Below are 22,999 nucleotides of genomic sequence, written 5' to 3' on the forward strand. Positions count from 1 at the left end.
CCTTTAAGTCATGTTCCACCACTGAAATATTTAAATCAAATTTAAAGACCTGCAGTGTTTCACTTGTTGGGCTGTCCCCATGGCTTCTGTCATGGCCCCTCTCGACTTATTTCTAATGCCCTCTTACTGCTTTCTAATCTTTTGTTGATTTGATTCCTCTTCTTCTAACTTCCCATTTCTTTACTTGACTTTGGTTTTATCATGTTAAAGCCTAACTTTTCTATGTGTCTGTTTTAACCCTATTACACATTATTCAGTAAAGTTTTCTCTCTTTCTAACTAGTTGTTTTGTATGACATGTTTTTATTACTGCTTGATATGCACCTTCCCTTTCTGTAATGTTGCTTGTTTACCTGTATTGAGGCAGATCTTAACCCATCTGCATCGACTGGAAAGCACTTTGGGTCAACTTCTGTTGTTTTAAATGTGCTGTATAAATAAAGATGACTCGACTGTACAGATACCTTGATATCACACTGTAAAAAAACAACTCATTAATACTAAAATCCCTGCAATAAAAATATTATGTATAATGTAGCAAAATATAAAAGAATGTAACATTATCAAAAAACTTCTTAAAACATTAGGCTATTATATAAACCCTTATAATGATGTTATATGTATTTTTATGGGTGGTTAATTGAGTAATATTGTATTACATCATCTCACATTTTGTATGTGAAATCTTGATTTAAATATAGTGTAGTCAAATAGCTAGCTGTCAGATTCATGTGAAAGTGTAATATTTCTCTCTGAGTTGCTGTGAAGCAGAAGTAAAAAGTAGCATTACATGAAAATAAAGATATTTAAAACACCATTAGTCTTTTGTACAAGTTATGGGTATCTTATCTCTAAAAATGTGATTGTGAATGTGATAGAAGAAAGCTGGCCATACAATATGTGTTGTCATACTCCAGTCCAGTAGGCGGCAGTAATGCCCCGCATGCTTGGATATGTCCGCCGCCAAAACGCTCATTTCACAGAAGAAATATTTTTCTTTTCGGAAGAAGATCCCGACAAAGCGGCCCTATTTCTTTTCAGCCCGAAAAAGTCGAATTATCCGAAAACCGACGATGTACGCCAGGACAAATACCGGCAGCACACACGGAGACTTTCAAGATAGAAACGGAGTGAATTATGTGACATCAACAGAGTCTTTCGGCCACTGCTCTCAATTGTTCTGGAAAAAGGATCCCAACGACTCCGGAGTAAGAAAGCCAGCTGCCACCAGCGTTAGCTAGCGAGCCCAGCCGATAAATATCAAACGGCTAATGGGGGCAACATTTGACTAACTTAGCTCGGGGAAAAAATCTCTATTTGATACGTGTTTGTTAAACCAGTGTTTGAAATCCACTTCGGCAACACTGGGTGGTCTTAAGTTGCAGGTTATGTTACAGAGCAGCTTCGTTAGCTATTTGCTAACGTAACAATCGTCATGCTGAGCGGTTCATGGCCTAGCTAGTTTGACTCTTAGCTGCCGTGCTAAGTGGCTAGTACATTTTAGCTCTTGCATACGGTATCTCTTACAACTCCTATAAATGGTTTGGTGACAATGGACTTGTATGTCCAGCATTATGCCCGTGCTGTGTTGTGAAGATACGCCGAAGGGTTGTAAAAATGCATGTTATTGTAGCCAAGCATCACGAAGCTAACGCTCAGTTCAGACAACACTGGCTGCACCAGCCAAACACAGCGCGGTTAGCTGACACCGGAGCCCGTGCAAAACAAGGCAGCGTGATTTGTTTGGGTAGCACCTTGTTTAGAAAGACGCGAAAGGTCTGCTCCGATATCGTGGACCGTAGAGGGTTTATTTGAGCAGGGGAAAAAAAGCAGACGTGTATGTACGAGGCCTGCAATATTGTTAGCGAACATCGCAAAGTAAACACGACCAGGCTGTCCCACAGGAAACGGGAGCGGAAGACGCCCCGCGGAGGACTTTGAAAGACCTCTTTGTGATGCCAGACTGTGGTGTTCATTCATGGTCGCTCTCGGCGAACAGATTATCTGCATAGCTCGCACAGAAACCCACACAATAATTTATATGTTTAGCCATTATTTCATATTTGAATGTGGGCATCCGTACAGGCTACTTTTTATGGTAGTATCTTTAGCTGTCACAGACCCACAAATGCAAGTTAAATGGGTATACATGTGTCACACAGTGTGTACTGGGATCTCAGCTAATTCCACTGAGTTGTTAAATGTCCCAGATATACCCATTGCTGCATTGATGGTCATTCTGTTTTTGTGTGACTGTGGATCGTCTTCAGTGTCCCCCATCTCGGCCATGGACCTGTGGAGCTCCTTCAAACTTTATGTACAGTGCTAGGGTAGTGGTTAAGAGGCCAGTGTTAAGCATATATGCATTTTCCAAATTTGACCACACATCTGCGGCATGCTTAAAATACAGAAACGCCAGCAAATGCTCTAAGAGACAGACCTAACCGCAGAAGTATCCAGGGTCTTTCTTGTGTTTCTATAATTGCGTTGTGTTTCTATACTAAAGTAGCCACTTTATTAGGCACACCTTTACAGTCTAATGCAATTTAATACAACAGCTCTGCCACACATTCTACCTTAACACACCTAATGTTCAGTTTTGATTGCCATTGTCCGAGAGGTGTTTATTCAACTATATGTTTATTATTGAGGTTTTAGTTTGTTGAGCTTGACTATTATATTGAGAGCTGTTTCTAGTGTTTGGCCATCCCATTTACATACATTAAGGTGGTAGAAAATTAGAAACGTATTTAAATATAATGCAGTCCAGTACAACACCATCACTCACATATAGTTAGATAATAGCTCCTTAATAGCGTACCCAACATAGTAGCCAGGGACTGTTATATGCTGTCAAATTGACAAATGAGTTGCTCAATTTTCAGTGGTTGCTCTGATTGTGAACTTCCTAATTTTCATGTGTTGTTGTAAACTTGCATTTGCTTTGTTAGGTTACATTGAGCACTCAGTCAACATACTAAACAAACCATAGAAAGCGTATTTGCAAAAGATAATGGCGCTGCACCATTAAGAACTTGTTTATTTATTTTTTAGAGAACGTCTTCATCTGCAGACATGTCAGAGCTGTGCAGGGAGACGCTCAGGGTGTAGGTTATTTTCCGATGTCATTCATGAATTTCCCTCTGTCTCCATTCATTGAGTCTGGGTCATGTGTTGCAATAGATGCGATGCTCAGCAAAAGAAGCTAAAGATACAGATGTTTTGCATTAGCGCGGCTAGCTAACGGTCTCGACTGGATAAAAATAAATCAGGGATGTTGCTTTGGGTCTGACATTTAGCAGCACCGTTCAGGTTTGTACAGATGGGGTCTTAAATATGCTGGTATTGGGCCGTGTTTAGTTCTCAGTTTTAGGCCCATGCAGAGCTCTAATGAGAGCAGAGTTGCTCTCCGTGGTGCTGAGCTGCTTTTCTTCACAGCTTTGCACTTCCAGATAGTTTTCACCTGACAAGCAGTCTATGGCTCGACAGGGTAAAGCTTTCAAGTTAAAATTTGAAGTCTACTCGCCACAGTAGGTCTTGGTATTGGTATTGGTATTGGAATGACGTGTCCCTGTCATCTATGGAACACGATCTGAAGGCGTGTCTTATAGTTTCAGTCATGTATGCACTCAGTTACACATGCAAATTAATTCTTGTCACCCAGTATGTCTTCTCTGTTAACTGCAACTTTGGACCACATTATACTAAAACGTGTAAAAAAAAAAAAATATGTATGTGTGTATTTCTAAATGGGATGGGACAAAAATATATAGAATATAAATATTATTTCTTAAGGAAATTTCCAGTCATCAAGAAAATGATGAAGTGTGAATGACTTGTTGATATATGTATTCTGTAGTGAAATTATTCCTCTCCTCTGTGACAGCCGAGTTCGACCATCAGCTGGTGCGATCAGCTCCCTACGTCCTCGGCAGCCCTCTCCAGTTCCAGTCTCTCCTCAGCGTCACTCTCCAGCTCCAGTCTCTCCTTGGAGTCCCGAGCACCGGCGCCAGCGGCGACGGCGCCAGACGACATGGATTCCGACGAGAGGCCGTACGCCTGCGACATGTGCACCTGCGCCTACAAGCATGCCAGCTCCCTGCTCAACCACAAGCTCACCCACAAGACTGGAGACTTCAGGTAGGGGCGCGAGACTCTTTTTCACATAGACAGCGAAGATATTCCTGCATTCCGGGCATTAGGTTTTCCATTAATGTCAGTTATGTTGCCAAAATGTTGTTGAATAAGACACAGAGCTCTTACCCCCTCACTCATTGTAGGTCACTGTGAGTGGAGAACATCAGGTAAATGTCTGAGATGTCATTTACTAGGGGGGGGGTAACGGTACACAAAATTCACGGACGGTATGTACCCCGGCTTTTGTGTCACGATTCGGTATGTTTTCGTAACAAGGAAAATACAAGTGCACAGGGAAAAAAAATTATAAATTTGAAAAGTATAAACATTAAACAACAGCGGCATATTGGCCATAATAAATAGTTAAGCAACTCAAATACTGGAATATTGTCAAAAATAAATAAACATGTCAGTAATGCTCCATCAAAAGACCTGATGCTAATTCCTGAACTGGGCTGCAGCTTGCACTCTATTATATAGGGGAGGCACAATGAACTGAATAAAATGCACTCTTTGACCATATGCTTTAATTAGGTATTCTCAATGACCGTAGCGAGATAGAACATTAGCTATAAAACAATTTTGACGCATTGGACAGGGGGTTACGCAACCATACGTAATACACCCTTTTTTAAAAAATTCTCCCCCCCATCCTTTATCCCCTTTCGCCTCTAACCTCCACACTATTTTTTTTCCGCCTCCAAAACGTAGGTGTGACTTTTGCAGCAAGCCCTACACCAACTACATGTCCCTGCGCAACCACATGCGAATCCACGGTCAGAAGCGCTACATGTGCGACCTGTGCGGGAAGGCCTTCCGTCTGGCTCGGTACCTCCGTAACCACCAGAGGATCCACGACGACGGGCCCAACCGCTTCGACTGTCCCTCCTGCTGCAAGAGCTACAGGACCATGCTGGAGCTGGCCCAGCACCGCTGCACTGCTGCTGCTGCTACAACCAACCAGGTGGGTGTGTGTGTGAGACGGTGCTGTGAACAGAGTGGGCGATGCCTGGCAGGGTGTGTGTTGGGCTGCATTAGTATTGCTAATATAACAATGCTGTGAGAGTAATTTTGCAGTACCAGTACTGATACCGTTAATTCAGTTAGTTCCTGAGCAATACTTTTTTTTTTTCATACAAATTTCATGAAAGCTATTGTAACAAAAAGGAGTTGCAACATTACAGTACAAATCCCTGTCTCTGTGCATAACATAGTGTTTTCACTGCATTCCTCTACGATGTCTAACGTTAGACAGCCAATCAGCAGCATTATTAGATCTTGGTAGGAGCATGCTGTGTGCTTATTGGCTCACTGATGCTGATGACAATTTCTCCATAGGGTTTAAAATTTGGTATTGAATGACGGGGCTTTGTGTTTTTTTATTTTATTTTTTTTTTAATAATCAATACTACGGAGGCAATTAGGTTGGTGCCTAAAAGTTAGTATCCAGTACCCAAACCTACATACAATTAGATATTTAAATTTAGCATTTGTTTTGCTTCCTGAATGTCATTGATACTGCGATCAAGTTTATGCATCACAGTTCCAAGAGATGAGCAAAATCTTTGTACCCCAATCAGCTGTTCCTATGTAAGAATTTCTTTCCTGTTCTCCTCTTTCCTCTTCCTCTTCTATTTATAAACGGCTTTAGTCTCAATCTTCAGTCAACAGTGGTTTAAGGTTAAGTCGGAAAATTACATTAATCAGTGCAATCGATTAACAGTTCTTTGTGGGTTGACATGTAGTCTGACTCACAGGTTGTAGACCTGTTTATATAAGCCTACCATTAACTGTATTTCAGACACAAATATACAGTTACAGCTGGCCACTATAGATTTTAACAAGCGTTACTCAACATAGTGCATTTGTTGGACTGTTTTCAGCCGTGCGTTAGCCGCACATTAATACACACAATAAATAATAAATTAATATATTGAATGTCAACAATCCAGTTTCTGACTTCAAATGACCGATCGTTACATTTATTGCTATGCTAGGCACTGTTAAACTTCCCCGATAAACTTCTCAGCTGAAGATTTCACAGTATTTTGAATTTTTTTTCCCAGGGATGCCAATACTTCGATTTACCTAACTGTTGATTGAATATGTATCAGACACACACACACTTTCCCCATCACTACAGCATTTTAAATTTTAAACTTGAATGTTCAGGTTAGTATTAGACATCTGCTCGGGGCTGCGCCCTCATGTGTCGTCAGACTGTCGGGTCTGACCAATCACAGAAACTAGGGTTCTTCCCTACCAAGATCAAGCAGAAGTACTGTATATTACCCTGTTTGTAAGAAAAGGTATAATGCCTGATGTATAGTAACTTAAATAATTATGTTTCTGTTGCATATTCGTTGCATATTTGATGTGTTTTTCTTTTCTCGTGATTATTCCCAGCAGATTTTACAGTCCAAATATCTGGTGAAAAGTGTGTGGCACTCGCTACCAACTTTTGACATTGATTCCCAAGCCCTTTTCAATAAATAATTAACTAAATGTTGGCAACTCATGTATAGATGTATGATACTCAACAGCTCCACTGTTGAGTATCATACATCTATACAGGAGTTACACTTCTACATACTTAATATTCACTATTAATACCAGGGGTGTCATGATTTCTCTTTTAAATGGGGAAAAAAATCGATCGAAATGAGCTTTTGATTTCAACTATCAAAAGCAGGATTGGCGATTCCCCCGGTATTTCTTTCTCCCCACCTCCGCCTTCTTGCGCATTTCCGAAGCAAAAAAACAACAACAGACACGGCGTAGCTTACTGGCTGGTGGCATGCAGCTAAAGACACCGGTACTTACCGGTAGCCTGCAGCTTTCCTTTTCCACACACCGTGGCCACTGTCAGAGATGATGGCGAAACAACAGAACTGGAAAATCATCCTGCTTCCCTGAAGTCACGGTGTGGCAACGTTTTGCTTTCGGCAGGAGTGACTGATGTAAACAAACAACAAACGTAAAGCATGTGGGCTCCGACAGGACTTCATGCTGCCTTCAGGTGCACCTCGTTAACTAATGGTGCATTCAATCGCATCTTAAACTCTGAGAAACTCAAACTGTGAGACCCTTCTGCCACATAAAAAAAAAAAAAAAATGTAATCGATTGGTGGATTTTGAGCACCGTGGCACCCCTGATTAATACCACTGAAGTATCACTGTAACAGATATTTTAATTGTGTGTGATGTGTGACGGTGTGATGGTCTGTGTGGTGTGGCTGATATGATGCTCTGTTCTGCTCTTTGTGCAGTGGGAGGGTCATCTGCAATAAATGATGGTTATTATTTTTTATTATTATTAACTATGTAATTAAGATCAAGATGGTTTTATTTTAAGTGTAATTAAGTTACAATACATAAGACACAGATTCCCCTAATAATTACATTCCCCATAGCTGTTTGGTTGGTACACCAAAGATTTATATCCTCCTGTAACATGCACACGAGAACCCCTGTACTGACGGTGCTAACTGTAAGAGCCAGACCCTGTGGGCTTAGTAGAGGGAGCTCCAGGCTGAAGGCTAAGCCGCCTTAATAGAACCAATGTCTATTACAAACCACTTGGTGTAAATTTGAACGGTAAACAATACTGTTGTGTATGATGTATTGTATGGATTTTTCGGTCTAATGCTAATGGTAACCGTTGCCAAGTGCCAGGAGTTATTTTGGGCACCCCTGGGTCCAAAAGTAAAAATCCCATTCATTTTCTCCACCAACAGTGCTTCCAGTTAAATCATCAGTGGAAAAAAAAAATGTACGAATGAATTGCGACAAGTCAGTGTACTGTGTAACTACGACTCCCAAGTTGCCTTTTGACAGGAAATTGCCATTAGCACACCAAAAATGACCGTATATGTGCTCCGGTAACAGTAGGTGGAAGCTAAAGATTATGACGTCGATGGAGCTGAAAACACAGTCTGCTGTTTACATTAATTCACTTTTGGATTCTAGGTTAACTTAGGATTCTGAGTTCAGAAACCATGGTGCCGTGTTTTGCTTCTGACTGCAACAACACTGCTCTGATTCACTCCTCTGATTGGCTTCTTCCCCATCACCTGAGGCTGAGACTTAAGGGTGCATTTTGGCTCTATGTTGAATCCCATTGAGTAGGCCTATACCGTGAAAAGAATAAGTAGTAATAGAAATACAGATTGGGACACCCCCTTCTAGGCCACTCCTCTTGGAACTCTATATAACAACGAAAACAAACTGCCGTTTGTCCACTTGTGCGCCAGCAGAAACAAGTTTATTAATCAATTTAACATTTCATAATGAAATTGACCTTATGGATGTTTCTGTGGCAGGCGTGTTAAAACTCAAAACTGGCGGTGCACTGCAGATGGAGCAGAAACACTGTATGTGTGAGTGTCTGAAGATTTGCATAATTGCCAAGGCATATTTAATTGTATTTTCTTATATGAAGTGTGTGCATGTAACATACTGTAGCCCTCCTGTAGAGTCAGGGTTAGACCAGGGTTAGGCTAAGTTTAGGGAAAGAGTTAGGGTTAGGGAAGGAACACTATTTAGTGGATTTTCCTCACAGTTATAGTAATCCAAATGTATGTGTGTGTCTGTGTTTGGTGGGGTTGGTTCATAAGAACCGGTTCAACTGCCCGTCCTGCTTTAAGAGCTACAGAACCATGCTGGACCTGGCCCAGCACCGCTGCAGCGCCGCGGCCAAAAACCAGGTTGGTTTGAGCGTGAGTGAGCATGTGTGTGTCGTGTGTGCGTGTGCGGCAGAGTCAGCAGATCGAACTGTAGCTGTGGGTTAGGGCCAACTTGTACAGGAGCGTTAAATGCGATGGTCAGGAACAAAAGCACAAACTTTTTATTAATTTTTTTTTTTTTTTTTTTGCTTTTAATGTTTTCCCTTGTTGCTTTCATCTGTCTGTGTTACTGCACTGGCAGCAGTGTTGAAGGGGAACTCAACTTTTAATTTTATTATGTTATTCCTATGGTCAGACAGTCCAAAAATGGTAGTAAACATGAACAACTCTCCCAAAATCCAAAAACTGGAGTGCTAAAACTCAAATGTGTGGTGTCCTCAAGTATAAACTGTGGAACTGCTCCATAGACAATGGAAAAGATGTTCTAGATGACACAGAGTACCTAGGGGGACGTTCTGAGTATATGGGAACATTTTGTGTTTTACAACTGCGAACGAGACAAAAATCGGCCATAAAAATGTTCCTCCCCTCTCGCTCTCGGGGCTTGGCGCCTCCCAGGACGTTTGCGATTGGTTTTAAAAGAAATACAAACAAGCCAGAACGTTTTTTTTATTTTATTTTATTTTTCCCTATCCAGGTGGTGTAGCCAGACCATACTCCAGCACTGACACAGCGCTGTGGAGATAGGTCTGGCAATGTGAGACAGGTCTGACCATTACATCTAAAAAATGTAAAATAAAATCTTTGGAACTAATTACTAAGACCTACAGAATGCACAGAGAAAGGCAGAGACGCGGGGTGTCGATAAGGGCCCACAGCTTTCTAGTGGGTTATGTGGCCCTGATACAGCTGGAAGTCAACAGGTCATCACTGGGTTTGAACACATCCAGTTGATCAAAACAACTCATTTTTAAAGTGCTGATTCAAGGGCATCAGGTCTGTCTTAACACAGTACTGATGTACTTATGTGGCATTGTGAGGTTATCAGTTGCAGCACAGTACATATGCATCCCATAGTTAAGCTTAAATTAATGTCTTTTTATTTATTTTTTTAAGCTTAATCTTTTATTGTGCAATTACTTCCTACTTTAACCTAAGTTGTGTGTGTAAAAATGCAGTAAATGAACACGTCCAGGTCTACGTAACTGGTGAACTGGATTTATTTCAAACCCGTCTCAATTACATATTGTCCAACTGTCTTGACGGAGAACCTCGTCTGTAAAATGCAAACACAACCCCGATATGGACGATGGTCTGAACTACGGAGATAAGACCTTGGTTTTAAGACATAAAACCGTATAAATGTTGGAAGACGAGAAAGGAGAAGGTTTAGGTTTAACACTAATGTCTGCATAAATACTATAGTTGTCAGGGTTAGAGGACAAATTGGCAGGCAAGCATCTTCTATAGTTGTCATGGTTACAGAAGATAGACATAGATTCGATTCATGTTAATGTTGGTGTTGACAGTCTGTATAGTTATCATTTCTAGGTTGGGTAGAATTAATGTTTGTGTGAGTGTATGTTTGTGTGTGTGTACAACTGGATCACTCCATCCCCTCATATTTGATATATATATATATATATATATATATATATATATATATATATATATATATATATATATATATATATATATATATATATATATATATATATATATATATATATAGTAATTAGTCTTGTGCCGATTGGCATTCAGGTCTTATATATTGACTGTTAAAGGAATGATGGGCAATTGTTTGGTTTTTTTTCTACGCCAATATTAAAGCAATTGGAACTAACTCCCGATCAGAACTAAGAGGTCATAAAGAATATCTAGTATCTGCGCCCTACTGTTCATTCAGAGATGTTTCTGGTGGAGCGGTAAGTCCGCCCACTGAGCCCCCGTTAATCAACGCGAGGGAAGAGTGGTTTTTAAATTCTCAATGTTAATTACAACCCAGTTTGCCACTCTTTTTCACACACCTGATGGGCTGGGCTTCTTTCGGACAGTCACCCGGCCTCCCTGGCGGCCGCCAGGGGATGGCTAACGGGAGCTGCATTAGGTCAGCACCGACTGCTGTGGCCTAAGTTGCAGCAGCTAAAGGCTCCGACACACCAACCCAGGCAGTCGGACTGATCAGTCAGCTCTCAAAAAAGTGCCTCGGAACACACCGAAGCAACGCCGACTTGAGCGTACGTTCTGCGCGAGACCTAATGCGTCTCCATAACAGCAGGCAGGCGCTAATCCGTATTGTCGCCCAAAAAATGAAAACGACTGCACGAAACGCACCGAACAGACTCGAGTCACCGACCTCGCCTGACTGTCCGACGGCCGATAATCGGGTTGGTGTGTCAGAGCCTTAACATTAACGATCGGGTTTTCCGGATGCGGAGCCTTTGCTTCCAACACGGCAAATTAGTTATTACATATACAATTATCACAGGCAAAGGAATGGCTAAACATTTGACACGCAAATCATCAGAGACCAGAAAGCGAGAGAAGCCATCGCTAACGGCTGAACTAAAGTAGCTAACAGAACTGAATCTAATCCCAGAACTAATGGAATTAGTGAGAAAGTCACTATTAGGAGAGAGCCTGTGAGTGCTTGAGTAAACTAACAGGTTTTGATGTAAAGCGGCCAATAAGCCGCCGCAATGAAGAATGTGACAAAATCAACTGCATCGAGCTACCGAAGGAAGATGCTGTCAGTAACACCGAAGCATCGTCAACCGGGAATGACGCAATATGTCCTACACAGGACAGCCAGGCCGGTGTAGCCAGTTCCATTGATCAAACTGGAAGCCCCTCTGCATATCGATAGTATATTATGTTACGTGTTCAATGTAGCAAGCCTGTCAGACTGGCGATCAGATCGTCTATCAGCGATCTCGAATAACCACAATTTGGACAATTTCAAAAATATTAGCGATCGCCTAAGCCTAGTTTAGTGAAAGGTAATTAGACAGAATTGAAATACGCAAACTTTAGACATTTGCATCAAACGGCACAAGAAGCAGCGGAATTCCGTGTGGAAAGCAAAAGAGTTCATCACATTCATCTGTCACCTCTCCTCTGCTTTTTTAAAAATCTTTTTATGTGCATTACTGGCGTGCATAAAGACTGACGTGATTTACAAAATGCCTCTCCTTCCCGTCTTCCTCTGTCCACCTCTTGCTCTCCTCCCTCCTCCCATCCAGTCTGGTGGTCGTCGTTCCAATTATGGCAGCGGTCATCGCCGACAGCAGCAGCAACAGCAGAACAGGGCCAATGCCATGATGCAACCGCCGCATGGGGGACACAGCCAGCAGGAACCTCTGCCCTCCCACTGCGTCTCCCCCATGTCCCAGGGAGGAGTGACCAGCCAGTCTGACCCGCACCAGGTAGGGACGAGAAACCAGCTTCCAGGGCCGGAGCAAACACTGGGGAACCCCTTTTTATGCTTTTATTTTTTTATTTTTTTGTGATTTTTCCCCGTTTTTATAGTCTTTTTTTTTTTTTTTTTTTTTTTGTGTGTATGTAATAGAAAAAAATATATAGGTATGTATAGGTGCTACCTGAGCAAGCACAGCCTGCCGAGTGGCTTGTTCGAATTGCTTGACACTGAAAAGGAGTATCATAGGGGTTCGTTCTTTTAATGGGAGTTTTGCTGTCCAGAGAGAGTGTGCTGACCTTCTGTCTGTCTGTCTGTCTGTCTGTCTGTCTGTCCCAGCAGGGCCGTCCCAGCTCGGTGTCCTCCCAGAGCAGCCAGCAGAGCATGAGGAGCACGTCCTCCAACAAACACATCTCCTCCTCCAGTGCCACCCCGTCCTCCTCCTACTCCCTGCTCCAGCCCCTGGTACCTGAGGTAAAGGAGCTGAGCTCGGGATACACTAGGCTGAGCGCCAACCCCATGGTAGGAGAGAGAAACCGCCACACATCCGCCGCCCGCTGCCTAGCTGCCTTTCTCCCTGTCTGGCTACTAACATCAGGAGAGAGGGACTAATATATTTGAGTGTGTCCACCAGGAGCCTCTGCTCATAGCTCACGTCTGTCCTCCTGCCTGTAGGGAGGACGGGCAGTAGAGAGCTAAGATGGAGATTGGTGCCTTTTGTCTGAGTGCTGCCATCTGTAGAGACGCCTGGTGGACACAGTCTGAGCTGTCTTCTTAACGGTGGCTTTTAGTCTGCTGGTTTTATTCCAAATATTATATATATATTATTATATTATATTATATATATTCTACAATGTCATCGGGGGGGGGGGAATAATGGTGACAGGACAATTAAAATATCAAAGTGCACAGTCCCTTTTAGATGTTAGCAGCTGTAGCCAGGTTAATTTTGTGGCTATTATGATAAAGATAACTAGTAGATTGTGTCTTTTTTTTTTTTTTTACCAAGTGGTGAGTCCGTTAGTGTTTTAGTGTTGGCTGGCTGTCGAGCTGCTACATACGAGGCTGGAAAATGACATGCACAAGCAGTTATGTCTAACTACCAATACAAGTGTGTTGTGTGACCCTTCTTTTGGGGGTGTTTTTGGAGTCTGTGAAACCAAAACGATAGCTAGCTTTAGCTCAGCAGCTAAAATGAAGTATCATTAGATGACATCTGGGTCTGGTTTCACCAAGATACTTCAGCCTGGTCTGCAAGTGTTAAGCCAGTCTCTTTAGATCAGTCTGACAGTTAGACAGTTTGCAAAAATAAAGACAGACTTTTCTTAGCCCTGAAAAGTCCTAATTTACCCAGAATTCATGAGAAATGAGTCCTACTTGATAAAGTCAAGAGCTAGACAGCTTTGTGCAACAGATGAATTTAGATGAAGTCTGACTATTAGGTAGATCTGAGATCTGAGTCCAAGTCTCTTTGTCAAACTGTCCCTTTTTAAAGCTGTAGTGTTAAGTCTTAGCAGCAGATTGTCATTAACAAATAAAAATGCCACTTTTACATTTTTAAGAACAATAATAATGATGGTCCAGTAGTCATGTGAAGTCATTTCCAGGTAAAGTACTGATTAAATAAGTCTAAACCCTGGTAAATCAACAGGGTGCACTTTCTTGATCACCCTATTATCATCCATATTTCATAGTGTATTTATTGTTATTGAAAATGACACTAGTCTAATATCGATTGTCGCACCATTTTGATCTTATTCTGTAGAACTGACCTGGTGTAGAGGTCCACACATGAGGGGCAAGAAAAGCATCTAGAGGAGCACTAATGGGTCCATTTAACCCCCAGTCCTGGCGCCGAGACAATGCAGGCTTCATTAGTATTGGTAGCAATATTAGCCTCCTGATAGTGGAGCCCAATAGATTGAATAGGAGGGACTAGTAGTACTAATAACTAGCTAACTTTTAGCATAGTTTGAGGATAACTGTTGAAGCGATGCTCACAGTGCCCAGCAAAGAAAAGCAACAGACTAAAAGCCAGTTCATGGGCTCCGAACTGGCGGATGGACACTACTAACTTGGGGCTGTGCTGCTAACTTAGTCCTGCCTTTCACCCTTTCACACTAATCATTCACTCAACTTGGTGTTGGCACATGTTGATGTTGTAGTAAGGGGCTGCACATTTCCTCACATTTCCTCACATATTGGCAATACTGAAACGGTTATTTCTGACTCCTTCTCTGGTTAAGCGGTCAAGAGGCATCGAGTTTATAGAATTCTTTCAATGTTTTTAATCTGGAACATAACGCGAGAAAAATATAATATATGCTGATAATTTAATGTTGACTTTCTCTTTTAATAAGGGAAAAAGGTTTGCATGGAAGAAACAACATTTAATAACGGCAAAAAAAATAGTTCTTCAAAAGGACTGTCTACCACCACACCAAATTCCATTCTCAAATTTAACACTACGAGCCACTCTTCACATCGGTATTAATTAGATCTAGGGCTGTGCTCGATTGAAGAAATTCTTAGTCGACTAACACTCATTCAATTGTACCGACTAATCGATTAGTTGATTTAATCGACAGATCTGTAAATCTGAGTCATGCAAAAGCACCACTTTAATTCTTGTTTACCAGAGATGTGCTCGTACATTTCTTGGAAATAAGTCATTCAGCATGAAAAAAACATCAAACCTGACTAATCAACTAAAGAAATTTGAGTTGACTAAGACCAAAACGACCGATTAGTCGACTAATCGACTAAGAAGGAGCAGCCCTAATTAGATCCACCGCACAGTACTTGGTTCAAAGGAAAATGCGTCCATTTTTAAGCTTGTTTGCTTGTTACTCCGTTATTTCCTTATTCCTAAACAGGTGAGCAAATGTCAGGAGTTAAGTTGATGTCATTAAAACTAAATTATGACTGGCGTATTAATTGCATGCCAAATTAATCCGAGCACACAAGGCCAAATTGCCGCCCAAGTTACCTGACCAACGGTTGCATTTAGAAGGCAACCCTGCAGACATCCCGTGGAGCCCTCAGAGAGAGGTTGGAATCCTTAAAGGGTTAGTTCGGATCTTTTGAAGTGTGGTTGTATGAGGTACTTATCCATAGTCGGCGTATTACTGGTTTCACATTGCCAACCCTGTCTCCACAGCGCTGTGGAGTAAGGTCTGGGTTGTGTGCATTTCTTTAAACCAATCACAATCGTCTTGGGCGCCTGCCTTATTGCACGATCCACATTTTTTTCAAAGATTGCCATTTTCAGCCGCGTGTAGCTTGCTAGCCCGAAGTTTGTTGTTGTTTCCCGTAGTGAAGGGAACACACACACACGTGCGCGTGCGCGCGCGCTGGATGTCAGGCTTTATCATGGAAAAATACTCCCGTTGATCCCGACTAGTGGTTAAGCTACAGTAGATGGCGGTCGCCACGCCCCCAGTTTGGAGAAGCGGGCAGAAGTACCGACAAGGAAGCTAATCTGTGGACGGGGGCAGCAGCTAAATGTATTTTAGACCCCTTAAAAAAATCTATATCCGTTTAAGTGTACGCTGTATTTAGAATATTTTCGTGCCGACCGTCATCTACTCATTCAACCACACTTCATGGGATCTGAACTATCCCTTTTAAAAGCTGGGTTGCTCAGACGTGTGCAGCTCCGCTCTCCGTGTTCTCTGTCTTGTCTTCTAACTCCGCCTTCACTGTCAACCCCTGGCTTTTCTGTTTCCTGCCGCCTGTGGCATTTTCCCAGCATCCATCTGAACTTCACCGGTGCAATCAAACGGTTATCAATCTGACAAGTCCCTCTGCCGACACTGACATTTTGCTCTTCTCTTCTTTCTCTCCCCCACCCTACAGCCGAAGCACCAGGACACTTTCTCTCTGGCCCCCCAGCGCCCCCTCACCACCATCAACCCCATCGGCCACTCCCTCCATCCGAACGGAGCGCCCACGCTCAAGCCTTCCCCCGTGCCACGCACCATCCAGGCCATGCCCTGGGAGCAGCGCTCCCTCTACAATCAATGAGACCCCGGGAACCAGCAGCCCGCCCACTCCACGTCGCGTCCACCATCACCCCCTCCCCACACACGCCCTCCTCATTCTCCCCACCCCTTTTCGGACCCAGCATCAAGGAGGGAGGACTTTGGACGCCCCTCCACCGCCTCACCTTTCCGTTGGAACGTTGTGTTTGGGATTGGGAAAGGGAACCATTGACAACTAGTTGAGATTGATTACTGAGTAGTTAGGTTTAAAAAAATGAAAAAAAAAAAAGTGTTGCCTTGACCCTCTTGTATGATCTATGCCATGTACTGGATATATAAGTTCAAATGTCTGTCCCCTAATCTGTCCTCTCACTAAGAATTTGTCTCCCACTCCTCCTCTCCCAGTCTACTTATGAAAATATCTATCCTTCCCATTATGAATAGTGTCTCTTCCCCCCCCCCTTTTCTCCACATGTTACAGGTCCCATGACATGGTGCTCTTTGGATGCTTTTATATAGACCTTAGTGGTCCCCTAATACTGTATCTGAAGTCTCTTTTATATAGACCTTAGTGGTCCCCTAATACTGTATCTGAAGTCTCTTTCCCGAAATTCAGCCTTGGTGCAGAATTACAGCCACTAGAGCCAGTCCCACAATGAGTTTTCCTTAGGATGTGCCATTTCTGTGTCTGTAGCTATTGAGAAGGAGAGAGGGGGGGGGGCAAGGTGGAGGGTGGGGGTGTGGCCTTGACCAACTGCCACTTTTCTCGTTTGAAAGCCATGATGTCTCTCTCTTTCTCATGGGTGGGCCAAATTCTCTGGGCGGGCAAAGCAGAGAAAGGGGAGGTAACCTTGCTCCTTATGACCTCATAAGGAGAAGATTCCTGATTGGCCCATCTGAGCTTTCATTTCCTCAAAGGCAGAGCAGGATACCCAGGGCTCGGTTTACACCTATCACCATTTCTAGCCACTGGGGCACCATAGGCAGGCTGGGGGAACTCATATTAATGTTAAAAAAACCTAATAAAGTGACATTTTCATGCCATGGGACCTTTTTAAATGAAACAAAAGGCTATTTTTTATCAAGAGTGTTCCAAACCCTGAAGGCGCCAAGTTGTCAAACGTTAATGTGACAAAAATTCTCCCTTCGGTCTGATATGTTTTTGAACATAAAAACCCAAACGTTTAACTCCAATGAGGCTTCTAGAAGGAGAAGGGGAAACCTTTTTCTTTTTCACGTACCCCTTTCAACGTGCTCCAGAATGAAGATTGTGTATATTGTGCGTTAGGAGGTGTCATGAGTATTTCCGAAAGCAGGTATTTTTTTTTTTTTTTTTTCCTTCTTCTTCTTTCCCGTTTCTCCCTGACGTCCCAGTGCCCCACACCTGTCATCTCCCAAAACATCAACAGCGAGGACCACGACGGGGACGCGAAGCCCCGCCGCCCGCCTACTCTGCGGGACGCGCCGCCGCGTCCACCGCCAGGTTTGGCTCCTCTGTTGTTGTTGAAGACTGAAGCCGTTGGAAAAAGGACCTGGATGTTAAACCAGCCACGACCAGCCACAAGGACCGTTTCGGTGTGGTGTACCTTCTCTCAACACACAACTGAAAGCTCACTTTTTTCTCTTTTTTTTTTTTTTGTTGTAAAAGAACTTGCATCAGACTGGTGGCTTGTTGTTATTGTAGATTTAATAATCTGTTGGCTGGGACTCAAATCTAGAAGATAAACAGTACAAGTCTAATCCTGGTTTTTTTTGTTCCAAACTGACTGTTAACACGTTTGTTCCTTTTCACTTCAAAGCACTTTAAGACAAGTGCTGTATAATTATTACTGTGTCTAACACCCCCTTTACTCTCTGTCTAGAGCTGTGTCGGCTGTGAAGATGTAACATTGCCTTACATCAACTCCCTTATGATGATCCCCAGTGACTTGGCAGCAGTACTGGGCCCGTTTTGAGCCTATATCACGGCTGCATCTGGAAGCTCCAGTGGCCAAAACACAGTACGTCTGCAGCTCTGGACTAACTACCCGACCCCCCCACCCCGGCTCCCCACACCCTCCAGTGTTGCTTTTCCTCTAGAAAAACGTCCTGCCTGCGTCTCAGGGCTCACAGGATGGATTTAGTTCACACCTACCTGCGGGGTGTTTCAATAAGCAGCCAGCTGGCCAGATAACTGCAAATAAACACATCAAAGATTAGTTTTTTTTTATGGTCAATTTGATGAATACCAGTTAAATCGTGGTTTCATTCTCTACTTAGGTTATCTCGCTAACCCGGTGTTCATTGAAATACCCACAATTCTACTGACATTGTTTTTGTTCTCCTCTTTTTAAAGTTGTTTCTATTTTTATTCATTACATGTTTTCATCGTTGCTTTCTCTCTCTCTCCTTGTAAAGTGTCTTTGAGTATTTAGAAAGTGCTATACAAATAAAATGTTTTATTATTATCACCATCAGTGCTGCTTCTCTTATGTAAAGGACCATCTAGTCGCTAGTACCTGTAGTCCAGCTTTTTGAAATTGGCGATCTTCATTTAGATTTTTTGGTTGTTCAGCTACTGTTTTAAGTGCCAACCGAAACGGACCTTCTTTTTCCCTTCTAGCCCTCCGTCTGTGGGATGACGGTCTGTTCATTTCTCTGTGGAGAAGAGTTTGAAAGCAGCCACCAGAGGGCGACATGTCTTCTCTCATGTCAAGTAGACTATAAATGGATAATAATGTAATCATAGGGACTTTACACCGCTGATGATTGATTGTGTTCTCTGTGATGAGTCGACGCCAAAAAAATCTATTCACATTCGTATCGCGATTCAAGCTCTACTGATACAAAATCGATTCGTAGAATTCCAAAAATCGATTATTTAAAAAAAAAAAAAATTATATATATATTTTTTTTTAATTGTATGTCTACTGCAATCATATGGGACAAGTAACTACATTTACATACTGTGAATCGTTTTTTTAATCGAGAATTATTTTTGAATTGAATCTTGAACCTAAAAATCGATATTGAATCGTGCCATTTTCTGAATCGTGAACCCCTAATATTAATCTTTTGTGCATCCCTTTAAAGCCGTTGCTCTGGTGTCAGAGGACGAAATTGTCCAGAAACTGCCGTGAAATGAATACATAACATTATTTTCCACTTTCACGGAGTTAAATCTTTTAACCTTCAGTCATGATCATAACTTCCAAAAATTTATTAGTTTTCGGAATTGGAACCCTTCCAAACGCCAGTTTCTTTACATTCTGCCACGGTTTTCTTTTTATGGAGAACAAACACATTTTAATATTTTCTGTTTACTAAATGCTAGGACGAGTGTCTTTGATTATCACAGTCAGTGATTGGCAACAACACAGATTTTGATGCACTATTTTTGGTGTGCAGTATTAGATAAAAAAAATAAATAAATAACACCTGTTAACTTATAGTATATGAAATGTCCATTGTTTTTTATTGTTCCTATTACCCTTCCAAGTTTGAACTTATTTTGCTCTAGAAATTAAGCAAAATACAAGTGTGTGTCTGTCTGTGGGGCTTTGAACTTAGGTAGGTCCTATACCTTTTATTTCTGTAGCCTATAATGCAAAATGGCGCTGTGTCATACGGTAGCCTGTTGCAGCAGCTCCTGATGTGTGTGTGTGTGTGTGTGTGTGTGTGTGTGTGTATTTTCTGTGTTTTTAGTTTTTGGTCTTTAAGTTCCTATTATTTAATGTATACTCTGTATGTGTGCTGTGTGTCTGATATGTTGCTGCTGCAGCAACGTTATTTCCCTTTTTTTTTTGGGACCAATAAAAAAAATCTATATGATACGTCAGACACATAAATCAGAGTGAATGGAAAAAAACAAACCGTGCCATCATTTCAATATGAACCAAAATCTCTGAGGATCACGTGATCACCCAGCTGCTGCAGGTTTGTCGGGAGGAGTGCTCTCCTGCTGCTGCTGTGCATAAAGCGTTAACGAGCAGCTGAACAGGCCTACTGAATAAAGTAGGCGGTGAGTGTAGGCTATATATATATATATAGCCTACTGTATATACAGTAGGCCCTATGTGATCAAAATGATTGACAGATATAAAAAAGAATAGCCTGCTATAGGCTACGTCTTCACCTCCTCCACGTTCGTATTCTTTACCAAACTTACCAAAAGTTTTTTTTACGGAGATAGAGAGGGAACACACACACACACACACACACAAACACACACACACACACACACACACACACACACACACACACACACACACACACACACACAAAGATCCAAAAAGCTCAGAGCTCCATGCTGTCCCATCAGACCTTCTCCCCGCGGACCAACCACACAGTCTCCCAGAAAGTGTCAGGAGGAGCAAGATCTTTTTTTTGTTTTTTTTGTGAGTAACATTTATTTATTAATTTTTTTAAAACAACATACAAAAAACATCGGCCTTAGATTCCGTGGGGTATGCAGGGGACACGGGGTTAGGGTTATTATTTTCTATACACAAATAAAGACATTTGCAACATAAATTGTTGCATAAGAATTCACAAGAATGCAGGACAGTAAGTGTTTGACGCTCACATTTTATTTTTTGTATTTATACTGTTACAAGTAAAAGTCCTGCATTGAAAATGGTACTTAAATAAAAGTATGTTAAGTGGTATCACCAGGAAAATGTCCTTAAAGTAGGCTATTAAAAGTAAAAGTACTCAATGGAGAAAAATCGTATCCTATCATGTATCCCGGTCCAAAATCTCCTGGACCTGATCACAGGTCCATATAGGACATGGAGTCATTGGCCGTCCTCTGTCTTACTTTTCCAATAACATGGTGTGTCTTTCAGAGCCATTCTAAACACACATTCAAGCAAGGGTAAGTGTGCAAACCTGTTAGAGATATAGGCTACATTTCAACTGTATTAAAAACGTGTTTAAATGCGTAGCTCTGCCAGTTTGCTGACAGCTCTCCCCATGCGTCTGGATAATATCCTGATCTGAACATCAATAATATCAAACAATAGGCTATTGAACATTGACCGCTATAATTGTGATCCATATCTGTTTTTTTTTGTTTTTTTCCCCCAAGTTTTCAAAAATCGACTTTCTGCGTCACATTAAAAGTGGACTGACCCGTCGTGATATTATTTCATGTGATCCACACTTGATGCGAAGGGCAGCCCGTCTGGAAGTCATTTTTTTATTTGTTTATTCAAAAGTGAAAGACATGTTTGCATGAGAGACTGTAGGACTGGATCACAGTGTCCAATGCCACTGGTTATTATTATTGTAATTGTTGTGAAATGAGCCTAAAGTTAACAGGTGTCCATTTAATCCTATACGGATTCAATGTATTCCATCAAAATGCGTGCACGTGGCGGGAACGCGCATTATAATTGAAATGAATTCGCCGACCCGCGCGTCTTTAACGGTCCGATTAAAGGCTTTGAAGTGTGCCGCCGCGCGGGACCCGGGTGCGGACTACAGTGAATTCACGTCCGCGTGCCGGTGCACGGAGCGTTTGTTCGGTATCGACGCTGGTTATTGATAAACAATCGTTCGCCTGTTCGATGCCCGGGCTCGTCTCGGGGCCTCTGCGGATATAAGCCCCGGTTCTTCTTCACCGGCAGGCTGGTTCGTTGACACAGCACCGAGGCCGCGACAGCACCGGGGGCCGACAGACAGCACCGGGGCCTACACACAGCACCGGGGCCGCCACAGCACCGGGCCGCCCGCTGGGCTCCTGCGACGGTAAGAACCTCCATACTGAGTGCGTTCATTAGTAACAGCTGTGTCAGCGACGCTAGCAGCCGGAAACGTTTGTTTTTTTTCAGTCGCTTTGCTTCCTACGAATGAAAACCGATGGAAGTTTATAGAAGTAGGCTAGGCCTAAAAAAAAAATTAAGTTCTGTCATAATTATTAGGCCTACTCATTAATAGGCTACATAAATAAAAATGACTTTTGAAGACCTCAGCTTCAAACTAAAAGTTTGTAGTGTTTTGTCACTAGCTTAGCCTACTTCTTGTTGCGCCTCAGCAGGCTTCCTAGCTGAGGGCCCCGGCCGCCTCGGCCTCCCCCTGCCATGCCGGACCGCAGGCCCGGGGTGTAGTGCCCCGCCTCGGCCGGTTGGTGGCGGTGGTGGCCCGGACTGGAAGAGACGAGGAGCATTGAGGTGAATTTTACTGTAGGCTATTTTTACTCTACAGCTTCTAACCGCAACCAGAGTGAACAGCTTGTGTCATTTTAGGCATCATTAACGAAGGTTTAAAGCGTCCTTTAAAAGAAACAAGGCTAAGTGAACTAATAAAAGATGAAAGATTTCTAGGATTATGTGTCTTTCTTTTTCTTTCTTTAAATTGAATCGATTTAAAACAAAAGACGAAAAAACGGACGCTTCGTGTTTACAACTGTCTCTGAAATTATTCCCAATCTCTTTTTTCCAGCGCAATATGAAGTTTTTTTTTTTTAAGTAGACATGTTCTCCTCCTGTCATCGCGGGGATTTTTTTTTTTTTTAGTTTCTCCTGATCAGAGGGTCCTCTGAGAGGACCCCCCCCCCACACACACACACCACCACCACCACCCTCACTCCTCCCCCTTCTCTCCATTTTGTGTGCTTTGTGAAAGCAACGCAGGTCTTCTCGCTGTCCGCCACATGAGGGATATTGGACTATTATTTTGATCCAGCTCGTGGTCGGTGAGTCCGATTCACAAACGGTTAAACTTCCCTGAAATTTTTTTATTCGTTCATCCAATCCTGAGCGGCCGTAGCCTAATGCGAACACGCAGCGTGATTAGATTCAGGCTGCACTAAAAGTGAACTGGATTCACAAATTAGAAATAGAAAGAAAAACACACGAG

At 42.4% G+C, this 22,999-nt stretch overlaps 2 protein-coding genes across 5 annotated transcripts in view; one reads left to right on the forward strand and one right to left on the reverse strand.

Moving 5' to 3' along the window:
• LOC120575042 (NLR family CARD domain-containing protein 3-like) overlaps positions 1 to 1,064 on the reverse strand; it is a 15,061-nt gene extending 13,997 nt beyond the window's left edge. Inside the window, exon 1 of the mRNA XM_039825632.1 lies at positions 895 to 1,064. Coding sequence (XP_039681566.1) covers positions 895 to 975 — 81 coding nt within the window. The 5' untranslated portion in view covers positions 976 to 1,064. The remainder of the gene's footprint in view (positions 1 to 894) is intronic.
• Positions 977 to 16,226, forward strand: LOC120575055 (zinc finger protein 646-like). 4 transcript variants are annotated; one of them, XM_039825649.1, is made up of 7 exons: positions 977 to 1,207; positions 3,886 to 4,139; positions 4,848 to 5,100; positions 8,753 to 8,842; positions 12,004 to 12,186; positions 12,516 to 12,698; positions 16,035 to 16,226. In XM_039825649.1, exons 1-7 carry the CDS (start codon positions 1,073 to 1,075, stop codon positions 16,200 to 16,202), a joined length of 1,266 nt encoding a protein of 421 aa, XP_039681583.1. In that variant the 5' UTR covers positions 977 to 1,072; the 3' UTR covers positions 16,203 to 16,226. The 4 variants fall into 4 exon arrangements, with proteins under 4 accessions (XP_039681583.1, XP_039681585.1, XP_039681584.1 ...); XM_039825651.1 differs by having other exon boundaries at positions 12,516 to 12,650; XM_039825650.1 differs by having other exon boundaries at positions 12,519 to 12,698.
• Positions 16,227 to 22,999: the final 6,773 nt, after the last annotated feature.

The sequence above is a fragment of the Perca fluviatilis genome, chromosome 15, assembly GCF_010015445.1.
Source record: "Perca fluviatilis chromosome 15, GENO_Pfluv_1.0, whole genome shotgun sequence".
Taxonomy (NCBI): domain Eukaryota; kingdom Metazoa; phylum Chordata; class Actinopteri; order Perciformes; family Percidae; genus Perca; species Perca fluviatilis.

What these genes read in the sequence shown, in the direction of transcription:
- LOC120575055 (XM_039825649.1), top strand. Translation starts at nt 1,073, where the DNA reads ATGTACGCCAGGACAAATACCGGCAGCACACACGGAGACTTTCAAGAT. An exon ending in CACAAGACTGGAGACTTCAG is followed by an intron (nt 4,140 to 4,847) that starts GTAGGGGCGCGA and finishes TCCAAAACGTAG; the next exon opens with GTGTGACTTTTGCAGCAAGC. An exon ending in CTGCTGCTACAACCAACCAG is followed by an intron (nt 5,101 to 8,752) that starts GTGGGTGTGTGT and finishes TTGGTTCATAAG; the next exon opens with AACCGGTTCAACTGCCCGTC.